General features: G+C 43.0%; 8 protein-coding genes across 8 annotated transcripts; 5 read left to right on the forward strand and 3 right to left on the reverse strand.

Annotated features, from left to right (window-relative positions):
* Nucleotides 1-1,551: 1,551 nt before the first annotated feature.
* BDB00DRAFT_295348 (uncharacterized protein) lies at nucleotides 1,552-2,431 on the reverse strand. The gene is made up of 2 exons (XM_053116823.1): nucleotides 2,414-2,431; nucleotides 1,552-2,329 (listed from the first exon to the last, which is right to left on the reverse strand). The coding sequence occupies exon 2, from the start codon at nucleotides 2,198-2,200 to the stop codon at nucleotides 1,706-1,708; it is 495 nt and encodes a 164-aa protein (XP_052980844.1). The 5' UTR covers nucleotides 2,201-2,329; nucleotides 2,414-2,431; the 3' UTR covers nucleotides 1,552-1,705.
* BDB00DRAFT_295250 (cyclin-domain-containing protein) lies at nucleotides 2,120-3,738 on the forward strand. Its single transcript, XM_053116822.1, has 3 exons — nucleotides 2,120-2,553; nucleotides 2,642-2,702; nucleotides 2,848-3,738. Exons 1-3 carry the CDS (start codon nucleotides 2,249-2,251, stop codon nucleotides 3,346-3,348), a joined length of 867 nt encoding a protein of 288 aa, XP_052980845.1. The 5' UTR covers nucleotides 2,120-2,248; the 3' UTR covers nucleotides 3,349-3,738.
* Nucleotides 3,302-4,121, forward strand: BDB00DRAFT_295246 (uncharacterized protein). The gene has a single exon (XM_053116821.1). It carries the CDS (start codon nucleotides 3,488-3,490, stop codon nucleotides 3,995-3,997), a length of 510 nt encoding a protein of 169 aa, XP_052980846.1. The 5' UTR covers nucleotides 3,302-3,487; the 3' UTR covers nucleotides 3,998-4,121.
* A 125-nt stretch (nucleotides 4,122-4,246) lies between these two features.
* Nucleotides 4,247-4,889, forward strand: BDB00DRAFT_871140 (uncharacterized protein; the record flags this gene model as incomplete). The annotated part of the gene is made up of 2 exons (XM_053126792.1): nucleotides 4,247-4,481; nucleotides 4,648-4,889. 2 exons carry the CDS (start codon nucleotides 4,247-4,249, stop codon nucleotides 4,887-4,889), a joined length of 477 nt encoding a protein of 158 aa, XP_052980847.1.
* Nucleotides 4,890-5,205: 316 nt separating this feature from the next.
* Nucleotides 5,206-8,105, reverse strand: BDB00DRAFT_295376 (transmembrane amino acid transporter protein-domain-containing protein). Its single transcript, XM_053116824.1, has 4 exons — nucleotides 6,681-8,105; nucleotides 6,539-6,560; nucleotides 5,922-6,448; nucleotides 5,206-5,826 (listed from the first exon to the last, which is right to left on the reverse strand). The coding sequence occupies exons 1-4, from the start codon at nucleotides 7,807-7,809 to the stop codon at nucleotides 5,255-5,257; spliced, it is 2,250 nt and encodes a 749-aa protein (XP_052980848.1). The 5' UTR covers nucleotides 7,810-8,105; the 3' UTR covers nucleotides 5,206-5,254.
* Nucleotides 8,106-12,499: 4,394 nt separating this feature from the next.
* Nucleotides 12,500-13,207, reverse strand: BDB00DRAFT_817406 (uncharacterized protein). Its single transcript, XM_053123063.1, has 2 exons — nucleotides 13,087-13,207; nucleotides 12,500-13,022 (listed from the first exon to the last, which is right to left on the reverse strand). The coding sequence occupies exons 1-2, from the start codon at nucleotides 13,153-13,155 to the stop codon at nucleotides 12,663-12,665; spliced, it is 429 nt and encodes a 142-aa protein (XP_052980849.1). The 5' UTR covers nucleotides 13,156-13,207; the 3' UTR covers nucleotides 12,500-12,662.
* A 38-nt stretch (nucleotides 13,208-13,245) lies between these two features.
* BDB00DRAFT_295429 (uncharacterized protein) lies at nucleotides 13,246-16,026 on the forward strand. Its single transcript, XM_053116825.1, has 11 exons — nucleotides 13,246-13,294; nucleotides 13,389-13,599; nucleotides 13,674-13,746; nucleotides 13,835-13,947; nucleotides 14,038-14,183; nucleotides 14,273-14,350; nucleotides 14,455-14,560; nucleotides 14,641-14,722; nucleotides 14,799-14,869; nucleotides 14,943-15,557; nucleotides 15,651-16,026. The coding sequence occupies exons 2-11, from the start codon at nucleotides 13,556-13,558 to the stop codon at nucleotides 15,862-15,864; spliced, it is 1,542 nt and encodes a 513-aa protein (XP_052980850.1). The 5' UTR covers nucleotides 13,246-13,294; nucleotides 13,389-13,555; the 3' UTR covers nucleotides 15,865-16,026.
* A 500-nt stretch (nucleotides 16,027-16,526) lies between these two features.
* Nucleotides 16,527-17,563, forward strand: BDB00DRAFT_761516 (uncharacterized protein; the record flags this gene model as incomplete). The annotated part of the gene is made up of 2 exons (XM_053119276.1): nucleotides 16,527-16,911; nucleotides 16,989-17,563. The coding sequence occupies 2 exons, from the start codon at nucleotides 16,527-16,529 to the stop codon at nucleotides 17,561-17,563; spliced, it is 960 nt and encodes a 319-aa protein (XP_052980851.1).
* Between the last annotated feature and the right edge of the window lie 300 nt (nucleotides 17,564-17,863).

The raw sequence follows: 17,863 nt of genomic DNA on the forward strand, positions 1-17,863 counted from the left end.
TATCGGAATGTAGTATATCTTGCGTTTCGGCATCTACAAGATAGATCCTCTCTGAACATTTCTACTTCAAGAAGCCAGCAAATACATATATTACCGTAAAAACTTCATTCAGCACGTGTAAATAATTTGTATGATGTTTATTTATACGCTCACATTGATGCTATGTCTTCACATACTGTACAGGACGTCTTGTCTTTTTGCCGCCTACCCCTTCAGACCTTTTTCGTCTTCGTTCCAATATACGCAGTTGAACTTTGTTTTGTATTACCATTCCATTGAGCAGAAATCAAGGAAAATTTGTCATCAAAAATTTTGCGTATGATGATTGTATTTCAGTTTTTATGATTTCTTTTTGGTATACATGCTGTTGATAAAGTCTTCGATATAAGAAGATTTGTCAAGAGCGTATAAGAGTAATCCCTTTTCCGATTTTGCACCAATGATTGATTTTCGGATTCGCTCATGATATTCTTGGTAAGTGAAGAATTCAGGAATAATTTTCTTGGGATCATCAATGCTTGATCTGTTGTATCTTTTGTGTATGCATACAGTAATGTGATGATATAAGGAGGAAAAGAACAACCAATTCTTAAAGAACGAGTGCAATTTGTTTAAAGACTCCCGCCCACTGAAAGATTTCCACCGTAGTAAAGACATATCTTCACTAGGCTGACTGAGTTGGAGTCAGAGCTGGAGAGCTTCTGTTGTCCCTCTGGTCATTTTCCATAATAAATTTGCTAGCTTATTGTTATACACACTACAACAACAAAAAACCACAAGGGATACGCTTCTGTGATCCCAGAGCAGCTTGTTACTGGTTTGATCTGTCGAAAATGCGGTTACTGTCGAACTTGGACTATTAAATCTTGAAGCAGAACAATGTCGTAAGGATATACCTATATTCTTTATTGCATAAAATACTGGGCATCTCGAGATTGCACCAATAACTACTGCTTTCTCTTCAATAGACATACATATTAGTCAAAGAAGTTTTGTAATAGTGGATGCTTTTTATTCTTATTCTTAACGCAAGTCACTACATTAAAAATACGGGCGTTCATTATTTGGAAAGAAATCAGTAGATGTATTTGATGACGTATCAGTTGGCTTCCAAACCACAGCAACGCATCGACAACGATCTTCCTTGTGCCTCCCCGCTTGAAGACGGGTTGTAAGGCTCTATAGCATAGAGCTAATATGTCCGACAAGCGTGGACGCTGTGCTCACTGAAACAACATTTTTGATATCCGCACGTGCATCAAATTCGAAAGAATAATTATAAGCCAAAGAAAATGGGTTGTTGTACCAGCGTGTGAATGGATGCTGGCTGAAAGGCTGTTCAGGATAAAGGCGCTATGATAATTTGCCAGCCATGCAGGATAATTGGGAGGAAACATGCATTGTCTCTGGACACGAGCACAAAAATGTCATACAGAAAATATGAGGAGAGAGGTCGCCGCAAATAAAGAAATTTGTGGAGAGAGAAGGGGTGACAGCCATGAGCTTATTGGTGGAACCGTTCTCAGAAGAACGACTGGAAATGGAGGTGATTTGCGCCCTTGATTTGAGCGGCCGCACAGGCAGACATAGCATATTTATTACCCATCAGACACATTGCACAAAGGAGAAATGAAACGGAAGAACTCGTTTGAAAAAGAGAGAAGAGGATTGGGTTAGTTTGAAGACGATGGCTGCTGATGAGCTATCATAGTGGGTGGATGGGTGGTATCGTCCACATGGGACTCACAACGTCCTCTCTTTTGATGTGTGATGGCGTAATGGAAGGCAGAGGCAGCGCACGTGGTGCCCAGCAGCCAGCGGCATTCGATACAACGTTTGTCTTGTAGCAATAGGCAGGGTCCTGTTTCAAACGCTGGAATAAAATGAGGATTTCCCATTTTCGAAGGTTCATGACATTAGCTGTGTTTGGAAGCAGCCAACCAAATAGCTGAAGGCACGCACGCGGGCTGATTGGCCTTGCTTCGAGCAGACGTCGACATTCTCCTTGATGGTTGGTCGGTCCGAAACCGATTTTTCGAAAACCACTCGTGCGGCAAGGACACACACGCACTAAACAGCACATACACACACAAAGCCATACACACCTTCTCAAACCACATCCCCCCACCAACCAACCAATCCACCCATCCGCCCCTGTTCTCTCCTCTTTTACTTTTCTTCTATTTTTCGCCTTTTCCATTTCACATATCTTTATCTCACTCTTCTATCCTTTCGAACCCATGTTAGCATGAACGTCGCAGAGTTTCCAGTCTCCACTCTGCTTAGCATGGTTGCCAACTTGCTCGAATCCCTCGTCAAAGCAAACGATCTACTTGTGCCAGACAACAGCAAGACCATCAATATCACCGTATTTCATTCCAGAGCCGTCCCCAACATCAAAATCAACGCCTACCTTTCAAGAGTATTACAGTATACACCCTTCAACAACGAAGTCCTGCTCAGCATCTTGGTCTATTTTGACAGGATCTCAAAGCTAAGGCCAGGCAAGTTTATCGTCAACTCGCTGAACGTCCATCGACTGCTTATTGCCAGGTACCAACAACAACAGCCCAGAATAGCTATATAGCACACAACGGTCTCCATTCGTTTACTAATATATAAACCAATCATCATCCATTAGTGTCGTTGTAGCTTCCAAATTCACTTCAGATGTCTTTTATACGAACGCACGCTACGCCAAGGTACGACATGTTTGGTGGAAAGAAAAGAACAAAGGAAGAAAAACAAGCCTGCATACATTTACGTGCCAAGGCAGACTTCAAACTGTCGCAAAAGCTAATTTATGCACTTTCTAACTCACATTGACTGTGGATATCACAAAAATAGGTCGGCGGATTACCACTGCTGGAGCTAAACAAGCTCGAGATGGAGTTTCTTTTTCTATGCAACTTCAATCTGCACGTACGCCTGGAAGCCATGCAAGAATATGGCGATCAGCTACTGGCCCTCAGTCTGTGCCAGAAACAACAGCAAAAACTGGGCCTGGCGCTAGATCCAATGCCGACAGCAACAGTAGCAGCAGCGACAGCAGCAGCAAGTCGTAAACGAAAAAGGACAATAACAACAGCATCCTCTTCAGAGAACAGCATCAGCATCTTCAGTAATTACAATACAGCTTCTACTACTTCTACTACTATCACTACTTCTACAGCATGCATCAAACAAAACAGCAATATCAACATTAACAACAGTAGCAACAATCATCGTCATCGTCATCATCCTCACTTGTCATATCATCAACATCAAACTCATGTACATCTTCCACTCACACCTCCAACACCCCCATATACCACTACATCGCCAAGAAATATTAAGCGGCGTCGTTGATCGAGTAACACTAATCTGTACACTTAAAAAGAAAAGCTGGGAACTTTTTTGCCGTTTGGGTTTCACACACTTTAAATGCTTTTTACTCCCTTCTTGCATGCCACTTTCGTAACATCTTCCAAAGAAAAGGAAAAGAGCAATGCCTTCCTTCTTTAATCAGTTACTCGCTCCATTCAATCGTCGAAGGCGCAAAGTCACCACCAAAGCCGTTGATCATAACAACAGCGACAACCACAATAACGCAAGTCGTTCAACCCCACTTTCTCCTCCTCAACCTGAGACGGCTCCAGTACTAGTATACACAACAGCGCAGCAGCAGCGACAGCAAGAACAAGCAACTGTTGTCTTTTCAGATCAACCAAGGACCAGCATTACGAGTAGTAGCAGTGTTATTGTCGAAAGTTTGGAGTTTAAAGCGTCGCAAGAGCTGGCGCTTTCACTCGACAACTGGAACGATCCGTCTGCTGTGAAGCCGTCATTCCCTGCGTTTGAATACTTGCTCCATCAACAAGAAGAAAAGGAACAAGAGCGACAAGGGCCGCGCAGATCTTTTCGGCGTTTGCCACGCCCTCTTTCGCTGTACAGGTCGAATAATAAGAAGTCACCAAAAATGGCTCGCTCAACTCCCAATCTCAAGCAGCAGCAATGAAAAGAAGGAAAAAGCTTCTTCAACCTCCCCAGTGTTTATCGTTTGATACCTTGTATACCCCCGTTCTTAAATATCTTACTGTATTATACTTACTTACACACACTTCCTGCTACTTGTATTTTTTCATAACCGAAAGAAACACCTGATTTTAAATTCTAAATCTGAGTATTACTTGTCGTTCTTACCAAAAAAGAAATATCCCTTTTTCTGCGTTTTTTCTTGTCATTCATATAGCCTTCGCCCTGACTGATGCAACGGGGATCAGCAAGACCCCAACGAACTCAAAACAACAGTAATGGCAACTCGACTGGCAGTGCGACGAGGCACCACCAACAACAGTCAAACGATGATCGACCAGCCATAATTCGTGAAAAGGAACAAGAGCTTTGCGAACTTTCCAAAATTAAAAAGCAAAGTGAAGAACTCGTCCATTTCTTTGAAGAATTACAGCAGAACATGCACAACCTAGCCGAAGATGTAAAAGGTACCTTTATTTTTGGGGCGTTGGCAAGAGATATAAAAGGTGTTTTATCAGTTAGTAAGCACGCACGCGTGTTGGGCACGCGTGTGTGTAGTTCGTTTGTCTTGGGTCAAACGTTCCAAGTCAACAAAAGAAATGTACACGTGCTCACACATCGACTTGTTCATAGGCACGGCAGACACCCTTACAAACTGGAATCACGTTTTCCGTATCATGGCATCAACCGAAGATGAAGACCCAGACGCGAGCCCAATGTTTGTGCGCATGCCAATGAAGGACTCCCAGGCTTCTTCGTCTTCATCAGAGTCAATATCATCATCATTGGCATCTTCTTCCTCTACTCCTCAACAGCAACAGCGTCAGCCACAACAATCACATCAGCACCGTCTGCGGCAACGTCAACGGCAATAACACCGATAGCATATTATATATATATCTTTTTATCCTTATGTAAAAATTGAGTAATGGATGTTTACATATGTAATTTTTCTCTTTTTAAGAACTGTGAGTTGTTTTTCTTATTTTGTGTGTGGTATATACGATGTGGAGGGGTTATCTCTTGTTTTTTGTGTATGTGAAGATGTGCGGTTATCTTTTTTTAGGTTCGATGAGCAATACAACTCTTTATCGGATCAACAACATCACCCGAGTTCCATTGATGGAATGTCATGCCTATAACAGATATCATACTGATTTCATATGTACGTTTTTAGTTACCACGACGGACGGACACTTCATTGGTGATGGTGATACACTTCCAACCCATTCCCATCTTATTACACAACACCAACACGTAGAGAGAGTGAGAGATTATTAAAGTACCATATGACACCGAATCCAATCAAGGCAATATCTGCAGCACGTCGCATCGGAGGAAGTGATAATGCCTTGATATGGAACAATGGAGGAAACACGAAACATAGCGGTATACAGAAAAGGGCGCCAATGAGCGACACAAACTTGTCCAGCTTGTCTCTTGACCCAACAATTGCAATCCAAGCGCATAAAAAAACAACCAGCACCCGAAAAACGTTCTTTTGCCACTTGACAACTGCATTGTTCTTGCCCGACCGTGTCGTGAATAGTCCGTTTTCCATGATTCTAATGGCCGGAAACAGTTGTAAGGGTATAGAGAGGCAGATAGCGAGAGAGTACAGCGTTTGGATGGATGACACCATTGGGTCTTTGCTGGGCAAATTGAGGAGGATGATCGTCTGGACATCTTCGCCAAAAGCCAGGTACGAGATCGCACCCAGAAGTATGAATAATATAGTGATAACCATAAGCGTTCTGCGTAAAACGCCTGGGAACTTTTGGGGTTCTTTCATGGATTCCGTGATGGGTATTACTAGATGTAGATACATACACACACGTTAGATCAATAACGTACATACATTGTACTCGACAATTAGGCGATTAAGCGATAATGCCACAACACTTTACCTAAGCCAATGCCTTCATATGTAAAGGCAACTGTACCGATGAAAAGTGGAAAATGGATCGGGTTCCAAAATACAGTGACATCGCCCACACCGATCACTACCAACTCCTTCAGGTCATAGTAGAACAGGTAAAGCAGTCCAATGACAATAAATACATCCGCAATCAGGGCAAATACCGAAAGACGCTGGATCTTTCGAATCATGGCCAAGGGTATAAATGCAAAACTTTGGGCAAGGATCAAGAGATGCATTGGAAGCAGCACGCGACATTTGGAGAACGCAAGGACCAAGGACTGTAAGTTTTCGGCAACAAATACCATGTAGGCACATACGAACCCGATCTGTGAGAGCGTGATAGCCACCAATACGGCAACCTTCATCTTTGGGCCGTACAAGACCCCGCCCATGTCACCAAAACTCGCGTGGACCACCAACCGCGTTTGTACCAATAATAAAAACGACCACAATGAGATCAATGCCCATATAATAATTCCCACTGTCGAAAACACCAATCCTCCGTTATAAAACCTATATTGTACGAGTACGATCATAACCGTCAGCTTTTTCTGATATTTTGTTTGTTGTTGTTGTTGTTGTTGTTAAACGATTGTAACTTACGCTTTGGGCAGAAACATGATCCCTATACAACAAAATAAATAACGCCATTTTGTTACCACTTATTGATCCTTGTGCATCTTGCTTTTTCTCTCCACTACCCCGTAAACAATCCAAAAGTCAAATGACTTTATATATACTTTACCTGTGGTAACAAATGATTTGAGTAACAAAAACATAGCCTTGCCCGGGGTCGCTTTGCCCTGCAGCGTCTGACCTGGCCGTGATCGTGACATGAGGGGCATTGTTTCACGCGCCTGCAGCTGGTGAAACTGTACTGGATAATTTCTCGTCGATGACGTGCTTGCTGGTAACGGTAGTAATGGTGGCTCGCCATTAAGATTACTTTCGCTTCTGCTACTACTTTCGCCACCGTTATTATCATTATTATTGCTGATATTATTAATGCGCTGATGATTGATGCCGTTACTATTACTAGTGCCCCTACTGTTAGAATTCGTCGAAGTATCGCATGATTGATAGGATGCGCGATTGATCATGTTGTTGCCACGGTACGCCAACCCTTCTTCCTCTTGATGATTATGATGATGATTATGATGCCGACGATGCCCAGTAGTAGCGGTAGTGATAGTCTCTTCATCACTTAGAGAGCTCAAGGAAGATGACGATGATTCTTCGTCGTCGTCACTCAAATCCTCGCCACCAAAATGTCCGTACAAACAGAGGAATTCGACAAAACTGGATGTGACAAAGTTGGGCGGGGACTTGCCTTGGCGTGCCGCTTTGCTCAGGACATAGTGGCGCCGGAACCCGCCTGGTTGCTTCAATGATTGTAAGAGCGGATCGCTGATAGACGGCCGTACTGCAGGCAACGAGATTGATTCCGCGCGCTGCCGTCGCAATTGTTGTTCATTCTCTACTCGTGCTGTCCACTTGTATATTTCATCGACGATCGCACCGCCAGGTAGTAGGTGATGCGTGCTGTAAATGGAGGATGTCGTGTTATCTTGCTGATTGTTTGAATAACTGCCTTGTTCTGACTGATTTGTAGCAGTGGCAGTAGCAGTTGAAGTCGCAGTTGTTGCTGTGGGTGGTGCAGGTGTAGCTGCTGCTGCTGTTCGGTGGCTATTATTACTACTAGTACTGCTGCTGTTATATGTGGTACGACGGGGTATCTGTGAAGCTATAGGTGTTGCTGCTACTGAATTTGACGATGAGGCATGCTGTGACCGAGTTGGACGAATGACAAGATGTCGCCTCACGACTCTGGCTACTTGCTCAACTGGTAAATCCGCCGTCAATGAACGCTCCATAAGTCAAATTGCAAAAAAAGGTGTGGTGAGAGGGAGGAGCAGAATATTGTTATTGACAAAAAAAGCACACACAAAGTTGCCGGTCGTTCTATCTATCTTCTTTCTTGGTTCCGTGGTATATATAGAATAGTGGTAAAAAACAAAGTAGCAGGGAACAGACCCAAACGGAGAGGGGTTGGGTTATGCTGTGTATATATGTGTGTGGTGTGTGGTACGGGTTATTGTACTTCCGTGTATAATGTACGCACACCACATTATAGGACACAGCAATGGATGAAACCAGAAGACTCTGGTAAACCCTGAAAGTTATAGGATCGATTCACCCAACTTGTTTGCCTTATCGGGGAAGTAAAGAAGAATATCTAACTCTGTGGAATCGACATTGTCGTTGGTCGGCATTCGTTGACATAATTTTCGATTGATAAGATAAACCATGGCATTTCCAGCCCGGTACACGCATAAATCACCAATCACATCGGAATTGAAGTTCAATGGAAACGAACGATGCGATTCTTATAAGGAAATCAAACACCATTCTATTGCCAGCTCTTTGAATAATACTCATACTGAACATACATTCAAACGATAACAGCAAGCGAGATGCATTCTCGTTGATACTGTTTGTGGTTCAATAGTTTCATGCCCAACTAAAACCTTATAATTGCTCATGTTGCATCTTTCTATTGAGGAGAACATACTAACGCCTAGTAAGGTATGTACATCTGGCGTACATAAGTTTCGCCGAGCAGGTGCGGGCTCGTTCCTGTTTGTTTATTATCGAAAGCTAACAACCGAACTGCAATGCACCAGTCAGCTACCCATGAACAATACATACGTAACTATTTATATATTGCTCGCTATCTTCTTTCTTTGAGTGTGTCCTCATGTCCGGTAAAGTGATGATCTTGTACTTACTACTTTGCCCCAATCTCTCACAAATTGGAGCACCAGATTGTAGCTGCTGTATGTAGCTATTGTATCGTATAACTGCTTCATTGTTAAATGCACCACTGTCAAGTATGACTAGAGACAGAGCTGTGTATACGTGGACTACTATATTAATCGCGAAGCTGTCGACAAGGATACCGTAATGAAGCATGAGACACATCTTTTACCTTACCAAATTATTATTGTACATTTGCCACTGCATTGTTAGTACATGCATTGCACTACTGCCTCCTTCTGCCGCTGCTTTCGCTGATGCTTCCGGGGTTATTTCTCATCCTGGAGTTGGGCATCGTACTTGCGATACACAGAAGCGCTTTGCAAGAACTTTCAGATGCGGCAAGTGGCATTGAAGCAAACAAAGTTCATGTCATCGATTGGATCAGTTTAAAGGGTTGCGTACGGTCGACTTATACAATTTATATTTCCTAACAAATGGTATGGGTTCTTATAAAGCAGTAGAATTTATATTTACAACTACTCCTTTATGAGTATCGTATATACTACGACAACTAGTAGCTCGTTGTTTATAGTTTGCCTGCTTTGCACACTCCGTACATATTCACATATTTAAACTAAGTGCTTGTGCCTACATTGGTCTCGCCACAGCATCTCATTAGCTAGCATGCATCAAATACCTTCACATACATAGCCCTTTTCTCTGACTTACTATGTGGCGTAAATAAGGAACAAAACTTTGGACGTATTTATGTTTATGTTTGTGCACATGCGTGGATTCTTATACCATTACGGAAAGTGAGATGCCAAATGCGTCATGGGGCCGGCCGCCTTCTATACAAGATGTGCGTGCGTCACGAAACAAAAGGGGAGAAGTAATCAAGACCTATTTTTTAATCGAGGTTTAAGCAAGTGTCGATTATTTATCTATCGTAGACCGTGATTTCCAAAACTTCTTCTTTCATCAATTTCAAATAGCCATCATACTACATATATATCGGAATGCCCCTTGGAACCATGCTATTGCTATGGGCCACTTTCAAAACCTGCTAGCTCGACATTCCTTTCTGCAACACGTAATCCTGCACAGTTTAGTCGATCAGATATTTGTAGGGCTCCAAGACCCTAAAACTCAATAAACATCTATTCATACAAACAAAAACATACATATCGGAATGTACTTCGGCAATCTCTCCTCAGCCCTTACTTATGTCCCATTATATGGGATTCTTTCAGCTGTGGTACCCCTAATTGTACAGCAAGGAAGAGACCAACTACACAAGGTCACTAAGTCTTCCATTAAAAAAAATCTACATTTGAGCTAAAGTGGAATGTAATCCTGGCGGCCTTGAGTTCTGACAACCTATCCTGGAAAAAATATCAAAGCGTTTATTAGCTGAGAACTCGGAAAAGAAAAACTTGCTGTCAACTTATCTTTTTCAAAAGAAAGGTCCTAGTTCCATTTTGTTATATATTTAGCTTGCGATGTGGTGTGTAATCCTACTTTATCCGACGGGTACGTCAAGACAAAGTGTTGATAATAAAAAGTAAGTATATTTACTCTTCAAGTTGGAGAAAAATCACTACACACCATAAAAGATCAAAATCAGTATCGTTCACTTCGATATGGATTTTAAAAAATGCTAATGCGTAAGACGTTGGCAGCTAAATAAGCTGCGAATCACTGCTCTGAGCACATTGAATTCGTCTGAGTAGCTCAAATTACTACCTGAAAATAACAAGCTTTACCATGCTCTAAATAGCTCTTTTTCCCTTGGAAAGCTTCAAATATTAAAGAAACCGATGTTGCTCATTAGTAACACAATATTATACCCAATGATCCACGCTTAATGCTGTAATTCTATAAATGGTCATGAAGCCACTCTGCAAGACGATAATCATCGTGTAGTAGGTCGCAATCAAACTTTTGCTGTTTGAAGAAAAGACATGCAGCGATGGACAGTGATGATTCTATACTATGTTTTAGATATGTCAAGTGGTACATATAAAGTTTTGATGTCTTGAAGAGCATACTTGCTCAATCACTCTTCATATATGCTTACGGTTGCACCGATACAGTTTTGAGGTGCTCCGGTAAGAGAGCTCTTTGCCATCATGTTGCCACTGTAGGTGGTTGCACCAAGCATTTCGGCAATCCTGGATTGATCGCTCAATTTTCTCAGCGACACGTCGAGCCCGTGTTTGTCGCTGCAGACGGGTAGATGCTTCGCTTAATGATCAAGGTTGTCTACATCGTTTGAACTTTTCGACTCGTGCAAATATTCGCACTTATTGAAATGAGATTGAATACCACTCTAGACCAGCTTCTTTCTGGGGCTTATATCGGTGCCTCCTCAACATGTGTGCTTACATCATGCTTGGCATTTTTTTGGACTGATTTAATTATTGTCTAGGTAATGTGAGTTGGTTGATTCTTCTTTTCTATATATGTCTGTTATATAGTCTGTATGTTATCTAATTATTTTGCTATTAAGCTGTCGTGTATACTACATTTCATCAACCTCGAGTCTTTTGTATTGCTTTTCGCCTTTTCTCAACGTTTGCAGTTGCATTATACGCGAGAGAAGACATCGCGTACGCTTGGTGCGGTTGCATCATACACGACATTACGAGTTGGATTTACTTATGGGTAATAAAGCCACTTTACAAGCTCACTCACCACCTTTACCCTCTTTATGCGACTGGTGATAGGTGGAAGTGATGGTGGCGAGCCAAAATTATAATGTTGGATTTTTGCGTTAGTGAAAAGTTACATTTTTAACAATAAAACTTGATGCTTCTTTCTTTGTGAGGTCATCTAAGCTCTTGATACAGTAATTGGACTTTATCTTCCCCTTTCTAATGCTAGCTTTTAACCTATGCTCAATGTCTAATCCATTTTTTTAATTCGTATCGCATTGTGTATATTACAAGCCGACGAGGTTTTAATGCGTCTCGCGTCTTCGCGATGTCTGTGTCTGCATCATACATGTTGTGTCGCGTACGACACTGTCTGCTTGTAGCTATCAGATGAAACGTTTGAATCTTGTATTTTTCCAAAATTTTACAGCTGTAGTTTTTGTTTGTATTAATAACGCTGGTTTATAATAATGAGTGTAGGTCAAATATTCCTACCGATAAGCTCAATACATAGGGTCGCATAATGTACAAGAGGAGGATGCTTTTCTAACAAATCTGTGTGCACAATAAGCTACGGGCGCACCTTTGTTATATTTAGAGGTGGATATAGATCCCCTTTAATACCGGTTTTATACCATCATGTGTACTGCTCATATGCATATAACCATACATTTTCAGCACTACTGTCAATTATACATGAATCATATCATAAGCTGTTTGTTATTTACCAGCACCTGATCATTCTTTGGACGCTCAAGCAAGATAAACTTGCCAGCCTGAAGGGGCCTATTCAATGAAAGATTTACCAATCTGATCCATAGCGATAATTGCTGAAGTATAAATATAAATGAAACGTTGCCAAGCAGCCATTAGGCGAAACAGAAGAGCTCCTCTCGCTCCATTACCTTAGCCACTGAGAAACGACAGATACGACTTTGATGTACTATCGACTTCCTGTCTTTCCGCGGATACGTAGAGCCCATCTGTTTAAGCTAATAAGTTGACACATTATTGTTTAATAAGCACGCGATATTGGCTGGCAATAAAAAAAGGCCTGATGGTGACTTTTTCGCCGTACACCCAGAGAACGAAATGATATTATTTGATATGACCCTAAACTACTACTAGCTCATTAAAGCGTACGTTTGCTAGACAATTTTATTGTTCAGCTTATAAAGCTGTCACGGTTGAATTCGTATAGTAAAAAGTTCGCTAGAATGTAAGGGAATTCTCCTGCTCCTTAGAACACTTGGAATCATGTGCATGTTCAAATGCCGCCTCTCCAAGCGAGGCGGGCTTATAGTTTAGTACTATTTGGGACCTGGAACCTCTTTCTTTCTTTGTAAAAAAGACATACACATACACACACACAACTCATTTGAAAAAGGGGACTGTAATGGACGCAAACAAAAAGATAAAAGACAATAGAAATGACAATAATAGCGATAAATCACCACCCGATCCGGATGAACTTGTCGACGAGTTTGACGAGAAAGTGGGGTTACACTCGGAAAGCAGTGCCATGGCTGAAACGGACGAATTGGATGAAAAAGCAGCTCTACAACAAGACCATCAAGATGAATTGGACGCTTTGTTGGAAGACACGCCACCGTCTTCAAGGTTTGTGGAAAGGAAAAAGAGAGTAAAGGCGAGATAAGAAAGAAAAGGACCTGCATATATACATAATATGAGGTTGCTAACTTTAAATCGTCTTTTTTCCAAACACTCCTTAACTTGAAAAGACCAGAAAGCCGTGGCACTAATGAGGGTCAGGAAAAACGAAACGATGCAGAATTGCAACATATTTTCAACCAGTTTGACGACGATAAGGATAAGGACAAAGATAATGAAGAAGAAGAAGGAGGAGGAGGAGGAGGAGAGCAGCAACAGGAACAGAAACAACAGCAGGAACAACTGGAGGACCGGGCTGACAATGTATCAGGTGCGCTATGTTCTGTTTGCTTGACTTGGAAAAATGGGGAGGAAATGAAAGAAGAAGAGATACTGATCCGAGTATGTGAATCGTTTGCTTATAGTAGGTGACTCTAAGCGTGCTTCGACAGTCAGTGATTCCAGTGCTTCGACCACAAACACGGGTGCAACTCGACGACCATCATTAGCAGAAATAAAGCGAACAGCAGAGGAGACAAAGGGCCGAGAACGACAGGAAACACCATTCGATTTTAACAGATTCTTGGAGCAAATGAGACGTCGGGGCGCTGTTCCTATCACCCGTTACTTCAAAAGGTACGTCTTTCAAAAACTTGCGTTTTGCTGTTTGACAACTATGTGTAAATGGTCGATAACGCATGTAATTGTAGCTTTCTTCAAGCATTTGACCGTCGTCCTTGGGCTGTTAATGAACAGATCAAGATTATCCAGGACTTTTTGGATGTAGGTCGTACAGATATACAAATCACTAGTGTTGTGAGCTTTACTCACGCAAGGGATACTCATTGACAGCTAATTTTTCCTTGCGTAGTTTATCTATGTCAAAATGCGCGAATGTGAAGTTTGGCGAAACGTCTCGGACCAAGAGTTTGAAAATGCAAAGGAAGGCATGGAAAAACTTGTGATGAATCGACTTTATCATGCGTAAGTACCTGCTAGAAATGCAATGATGGGGAAGGAAGATTCGGGCCCATTGTTTGTCTAATCGATTTAATGTATATTATATGGCTACAGCACGTTTTCTCCGAGCACGACAGATGATAAAGAGAGAGACGAGATTCTTTCACAAAAGATTAGCATATTCAGATGGATTCGTGAAGTTCATCTCGACATACCCGACACTACACACAATGAATCGTTTTTGACTTTTGCAGAGACAGGTACGACGGAAGGGCTGAGGAAGAGATGGTGGATGTGGGTTTGTATCGGCCCTTTTCTAACAAACAATGATACTCGATATGGACAATAGAACTGTTAAAAATCAACAATTACAAGGCACCACGAGATAAACTGATTTGTATCTTGAACTGCTGCAAGGTTATCTTTGGTAAATTTTGAGCCACAAACATTCACAGCAATGCATGTGCGGGCGAAACAAGAGAAAGTTAGTCTTGGCTAATGCTGCTGTTATCCTTGATGCGCATATCGTAGGGCTTATCAAACATGTTGATGGCGAAGGGGGCGCTGACAAGTTCCTGCCTATCCTAATCTACGTTGTGCTTCGAGCAAATCCACCACGCCTTGTATCCAACGTTCAGTAAGGATATCTATATTCATACATAGGCTCCCTTTTCTGACAATGACTAGGATCATGAACTCTTTGTTCTGAACAGAAAGTTTGAAAAAAAATAGATACATTTCACGCTTCAGGAATCCTGAGCATCTTCAATCAGAATCTGGTTATTACCTCACAAATTTGGTAAGGACGCGTGTACACAGTGTTCTCTGCTAGCGCTACCGAATGTTTCTGCTAATGACATATTGGGGCTCCATAGATGGGATCTATCACATTTATTGAAACCATGGATGCAAACTCTCTATCTATCACCAAGGAAGAATTTGATGCGTAGGTTGCAAACTCAAAAAAGAAACCTGTCTGGAAGTAGTCGTGGCTAAAAATAAATCAATAATAATCATAGGAACATTGAGCGTACAATGGCCGAGTTGAAACTAGAACGACCCAGTGTCTCCCAAGACAAACAAAAGATAAACTATGACAATGCCGTTCATCCATCACGGTCACCACGAGCACAACCACAACCGCTGATTGACCCTGTTAAGGCAGCAGCATTGATTGAAAAAGGGAGCACTTTTGCACAGAAAACCATGCAAAAACCGCTCAATTTTGTTGGCAAAATATTCCAAGGACTCAATGAAGGGTCACCCGGTGGAAGCGATGACGAACATGCGCAGCGATATTACCAGCAACAACAATATGGGGAAGTCGACCCTTATTACTATCAGCAACAACAACAGCAGCAGCAACAACTACAGCTTGGTGGCCAACCCGGCCAAGTGTACGCGCAGCCATACCAGCAGCAGCAGCAGCAGCAGCCAGGAGGCCATCCCGAGAACATACCACAAATGCCGCCTCGACCTCTTCCACCACTTCCCGATCCACGAGCTGCCGAAGCACGACGGGCGTTTGATGAAAACTTGCAATCGATTATCACAATGTTTCCGAATGTGGAGCCACAAGTATGCTTCATGATTCTACAAGCGAACGAGGGGCATGTCGGCCAAACGATAGATACGTAAGTGGAACATCACAACAGAGCGATGTTGTGGGTTTCTATAATAAGAAAGCGTCAGCTGATTGTTTGTATATGCGTACACACCCCACTTAGGCTCCTGGAAATGGCGGATCCGCCAGGCAGCAGCAGCAGCACCGCCGCCAAGACGCCCGAGGACGAGTTTCCCGATACCGAACGAACGCTCCAACTGTCAGCAGCGGAAGAGGACGAGCGTGTCAATCGCGCAACACCTCCTGTGCCTGTCCCCAAGGACACACTATCACCTAGTAGTGGAGATCAGAAAGAACAGCAGCAAAACCGAGAATAAAGCGTTGGGTTGCACACTTTGACAGTGAGAGAGAGAGTGTGTGTGTGTGCGTGTGGAATAGAATAGAATAGAGAGATTGTGGTTGTGGTTGTGTAACGTACGAGTGTTAGTATCAGACAGTCGCAAAGGTGGTCCGCCCGCACCGTAATCTTTACGGCAGTATAAATATTTTTTTATTCTCGCTAGCGGACTTCTTCGGATGCAGCTTTCTTTTTCCTCTTTTCCTTTTTTCTTTGCATCTTTCCGCATTATACACGGTCCCCTCTTCATTTTAAAACACCATAGCACACACTCACACATACACACGCATATACAAACATGTCCCGCGCAGAAGGTGAAGTAAACAACGTCGACAAGATCCCTGCCGAACAGAAGGGTGCCTTCCACCAGTTCCTCAAATCACTTGCAACCTTTTCCGGTGACCTGTCATCCCTGGCCTGTCCCGCCTTCCTTCTTGCTCCTGTGTCCTTGATCGAGTATTCGTAAGTTTGCTTCTGGTCCTGGCTGATCGTTATGGGGATAGGAAGAAGTGAAGGGGTAACAGTGATAGCCAAGTGTGGAAAAGCTGATCTTACACTATTCGGAACCATCACAGTAAGTATCGGACTCAGCACCCGGAGCTCTTCACAGCCATCACGGAATCCGATGATGAGATGCAGCGAATGCTCGCCATGGTCAAGTGGTACATCTCATCGTTGAATGCATCATTCTCGAGCCGTGTGCCTGAAGGCGAGTGGGAAAAGAAGCCATACAACCCAGTGCTGGGCGAACAGTACTTTATGACGTGGGGCGACGTCGACGGTTGTGGCGAAACTGACGTAACGTGCGAGCAAGTGTCGCATCACCCGCCAATCACAGGCTTCTATATCCACAACAAAAAGGCTGGGATGAGCTTGAACGGCCACAATGGACAGAAAACCCGTTTCTCCAGTACTTCTTTGATCTGTGAACAAGTGGGCCAGAGTCTACTGACCCTACACAACCGCGACAATGAGTCGTATCTGCTCACGAGCCCACCGCTCACCGTGAACGGTATCTGGTATGCAGGTAAGGATCTATGTTCTGTGTGTGCTGATTGCATGTGATAACATTAACACTGACAAAAATAACAATGATTTCTGTAGCACCATATATCGAATTGACGGGTAACTCATATATCCAGTCTACCACTGGCTTTTATGCTACGATCGAATTCTCGTCGCGTGGCTGGATTTCTGGCGAAAAGAACCATTTCAAGTGCTACATCAAAAAGAACGCCGGCAACCCCAAAGAGTATCTGTACAAGATCGAGGGTCAGTGGAGCGGCAAGTCGACGATCACGCCCTATGGCACGAAGCAATCGTCGCCGTTCATCAACGTCAGCGAGAGCAAGGCTGCATCGATGAAGGACAAGGAGTTGGAAGAGCAGGATGATATGGAGTCCCGTCGTGTCTGGCAAAAGGTGTCGGAAGCCATCCGTGCAGGAGACACCCAGACGGCAGGTGCTGAGAAGAGCAAGATCGAAAACAAGCAACGGGCAGAGCGCAAGGAACGCGAAGAACAGGGTGCTCAGTGGCAGCCCAAGTACTTTACGTGGGAGGAGAACCAGCCTACGGTGTTCTCGCTCCAGCGCATGCTTGCATCCGTGCTCAAGAACAAGTACGATCCACCCAACGCCGGCAATTGGGTGTTCAACCCCAGCAAATCCAGCGATCAGTAGTAGTAGTAGTAGTAGTAGTAGTAGTAGTAGTAGTAGTAGTAGTAGTCCCTCGGCAGCCAAGCGACAAGTGCAACAGCAGCAGTAATACCCGTCTTCTTCCTTCCTCTCTAACTCGTTTACTCCTTTACTATACTAGAATTGTGCCGTTCTATTTCTTGTATATAAATTACACGCTTTATTACTCAACAAATCCCAACAAATAAATCGGAGCATTTTGAAGTGGATTTACTCTCTGTTTGCATGGGTTCCAAATTCGGTTCTCTGACTTTTCTTTGGCCTTGCATTATTCTGTGATTTTTT

The sequence above is a fragment of the Zychaea mexicana genome, assembly GCF_025766255.1.
Source record: "Zychaea mexicana strain RSA 1403 chromosome Unknown BDB00scaffold_26, whole genome shotgun sequence".
Classification (NCBI taxonomy): domain Eukaryota; kingdom Fungi; phylum Mucoromycota; class Mucoromycetes; order Mucorales; family Lichtheimiaceae; genus Zychaea; species Zychaea mexicana.